Source organism: Antrostomus carolinensis, unplaced genomic scaffold (genome assembly GCF_000700745.2).
Source record: "Antrostomus carolinensis isolate BGI_N321 unplaced genomic scaffold, ASM70074v2 scaffold23053, whole genome shotgun sequence".
NCBI lineage: Eukaryota > Metazoa > Chordata > Aves > Caprimulgiformes > Caprimulgidae > Antrostomus > Antrostomus carolinensis.
The window spans coordinates 5,764-9,229 of NW_010303533.1; the positions used below are offsets into that span (position 1 = coordinate 5,764).

General features: G+C 40.7%; 1 protein-coding gene across 1 annotated transcript; it reads left to right on the plus strand.

The window, feature by feature from the left end:
- Positions 1-580: 580 nt before the first annotated feature.
- LOC104521982 (collagen alpha-1(XV) chain) lies at positions 581-3,021 on the plus strand. Its single transcript, XM_010164137.2, has 3 exons — positions 581-751; positions 1,938-2,053; positions 2,743-3,021. Exons 1-3 carry the CDS (start codon positions 605-607, stop codon positions 2,957-2,959), a joined length of 480 nt encoding a protein of 159 aa, XP_010162439.1. The 5' UTR covers positions 581-604; the 3' UTR covers positions 2,960-3,021.
- Positions 3,022-3,466: the final 445 nt, after the last annotated feature.

The window sequence follows — 3,466 nt, forward strand, 5'->3', positions numbered from 1 at the left end:
ATGCTGCTTGTTTTAGGTAGACAGTTTAGACTCTGAGCCTTCATTTCAAATATTTAAAAATATTTAGACAAAGCAAACAAGACAACTGAGGAAAAAAAAACCAAACAAAAAAACCCCCAAAAATGTGGATGAGTTCTTGCATCTGTAGTGTTTGGCTTAAGCATGCTACTTCTTGTATTTGATAACAATGAATTTTTAAATGCTATATGTTCATTTCTAATATTACTTATTTCCATGCTTGTAGGATTTGTGATTTCATTTGTGTGGTAACTCCAAGACTTTTGCTTAAAAACATGAGCTGCTTTTAAAATAATTTTATTTTTTAGTATATAATCTCCATGGTTTCCTTAATGTTCAAAGATAAATTAGGTGTTTCTGATGTGGCTCTTAGAGCTTTAAGAAATGTCATGTTACGGCAGTAAAGAACTTTCCTACCTGGTATGGAAGGTACTAGTTCTTGTGCTGGCAGGAGGAGGAAGGGTCTGGTTTGTTTCCAGTATATGTCTTCCCAGTGTTATAAACTTTAAAAAAAAACCCAGTTGTCTTCTCTTCTTTTTTCCTCCAGCTGCACCTGGTGGCTTTAAACCTGCCATTTTCTGGTGACATGCGAGCAGATTTTCAGTGTTTTCAACAGGCCCAACTAGCAGGTTTGACGTCTACCTATAGAGCCTTCCTCTCATCACATCTGCAAGATTTGGCCACGGTGGTCAGAAAATCAGACCGATACCACTTACCAATAGTCAATCTTAAGGTAAAATAAATGCTTAGTACGTGTTCTATTAGGATAGGCACCCTAAAACCTTGGAAAATGGCAAAAGCAGAAAGTTTCACCCCAAACTGCATTTAATAAAGAAATAGCTTGGCTTCATATTTCAGAGCCAGGTTTGAGAAACAAAAAGGTAATGATAAGAGAGACTTACCATTCAGACTGTCTCACGTTTCCTTTGCATTTTCAAGGGTTGCTTTTTTCAATATCCTAAGGCTAATGGCAGAAATAAAGCTGTGAGAGCAGCCTACTTGGAGCAGACCACTGACAAAGCAGAAGTGTGACATTCAGCTTTCTGTATATTTTTTTTAATATCAGCAGGGAAAGGGCATCCTCATTTCTCAAAGATAGCTATGATGTTCTACCTTCTAGCATTAGCTCGGAGCATAGTAGGCTAAAATGCCTGTTTTTCTTATTTCTAATGATAAAAGCAAATTCTGTGCTTAGGAGTGATGCTGGATTTACCCCAATGAAGCTGTGAGTCTAGAGCGTGAGTCATTTTGTGGTCTCACATAAACAGACACACTTGAAAACCGAGAAAAACAAACCATGTCTCTGTAGCACTGGCTGGCTCCCAGAACAAACGGCCAAAGAAACCTACCGGAATAACACGGGATGCTTGGAACGTGCTGAACGGATGCTCCCCTGAAGCGCACGCAACCCGCAGCCCTGGAGACAAATCTGTAAAGACAGTATTGCTCCACCTTTGGCTGGAAAAGCTCTAGAGCAGTTTGAGAGGTGGCCTGATGCAAAGCTTTTGCCTTGAACATGTGCAAGACTTTTCACAAACCGTGACCTCAACAGGCATTCCAATACAAATTATATTTTCTTTACAGCTACAGTTATAAGCAGTTTTTCAATCAACCCCTTAGACAGTCAGGAGGGAAAGGACAGTGGAAATGGAGATGAACATGTTGAATATTTGGAGTGACCATAGGACAGAGATGCAACTGTGAGGCAGAGGTGTGGATCAGAGAGCTATTAGCATAGAGATAGTACATGAGATGAGTTTGTTCAGAAGCATCGCACAGAAACTGATGGGAGAGTTGGAATCATAAGTGTTCTTAAAGCAGGCGAGATTTTAGATGTATAGATAAGTCTATAAAAGTCATGTATGACATGGATTTGGGATTTGGTTTGTTTTCTAAAAGTGCCTCTGAAATTTTAACAGGGAGAAACACTTTTTGATAACTGGGAATCAATATTTAATGGCAATGGTGGACAATTCAACATTCACATTCCAATATACTCCTTTGATGGGAGAAACGTCATGACAGACCCATCCTGGTGAGTTTACGTTACCACTTGTAAGTTTTACATGACATTTATTTTTACCAGATAGTACAAGTCACAATATCTTGGGCTCCTAGAAATGCAATAAAACTTTCTCCCTTTCCTTATGCCGTCCTTCTTTTCCGTTTCTGATAGTATGTGAATGGGATATCAGGTTGTGTTCTCCTTTCCTATTTCTCCTCTCTCTTTAAAAATTTCTCCTTCAAGCAGAAATACTAGTCACAGAATCACAGAATCACAGAATCACAGAATCACAGAATCACAGAATATTAGGGATTGGAAGGGACCTCAAAAGATCATCCAGTCCAATCCCCCTGCCAGAGCAGGAACCTAAATGAGATCACATAGGAAGGTGTCCAGGCAGGTTTTGAATGTCTCCAGAGAAGGAGACTCCACACCCTCCCTGGGCAGCCTGTCCCAGGGCTCTGTCACCCTCACCGTAAAGAAGTTTCTTCTCAAGTTTAAGCAGAACCTCCTGTGTTCCAGCTCACACCCATTGCCCCTTGTCCTACCATTGGGCATCACTGAGAAGAGCCTGGCTCCATCCTCCTGACATTCGCCCTTTACATATTTGTAGACATTAATTAGGTCTCCCCTCAGTCACCATACATATAAGTGTGCTGTTGAATAAAGAAAAAAAAAAGTATTTTTTCAGAAAATAACTTCTTACCATTACCTTTCAGGCCTCAAAAAGTAATATGGCATGGGTCAACTGCAAATGGGATCCGACTGGTTAGCAACTACTGTGAAGCCTGGCACACAGCTGATCTGGGAGCTATGGGACAAGCATCACCACTGGAGACAGGGAAACTTCTCGATCAGAAAGTATTTAGCTGTAGTCATCAGTTTATTGTTCTCTGTATTGAAAATAGTTTTGTATCCGATCCCCAAGGAAAATAACTCGCCTGTTGCACATAGGAATATTCCATATTATGACAGAAAAAGCTGACACTGAAATTTCATTTGTAATGATGTAAATATTTTATTTTTTCTAATTGCACATTTCAGGAAAAAATAGCCAAAGGAAACATACCTCAACACAAACCACATTCCAGCTAGATGGAGCATCCAGTACACGTGTGGCTGGCTTAAAGCCCTTCCTTCCATCTGAACCTCACACGGTTCAGAGTTTGCCAGCTCTTAACTCCCAGCCCTTTGTCTTTCTGGCTGAGCTGAAGGTCACTTGAGGGCACGAGTCAAGCGTGGTCTTTGAGGAAGGTCCCGTCTCGTAAGCAGTGCGGCTCTGCAAGGCTGCTGCTTCTTCACAGAGCTCTGCGCTCTGCTTTTCACTTGCATAGATTTTGAATACTCAAGGCACTATTCATACATATATATACATATATATACATATATACACACACACACATCCTGTCCCTGAGCAAATAACGGGAGGCTGTTACAGCTTAC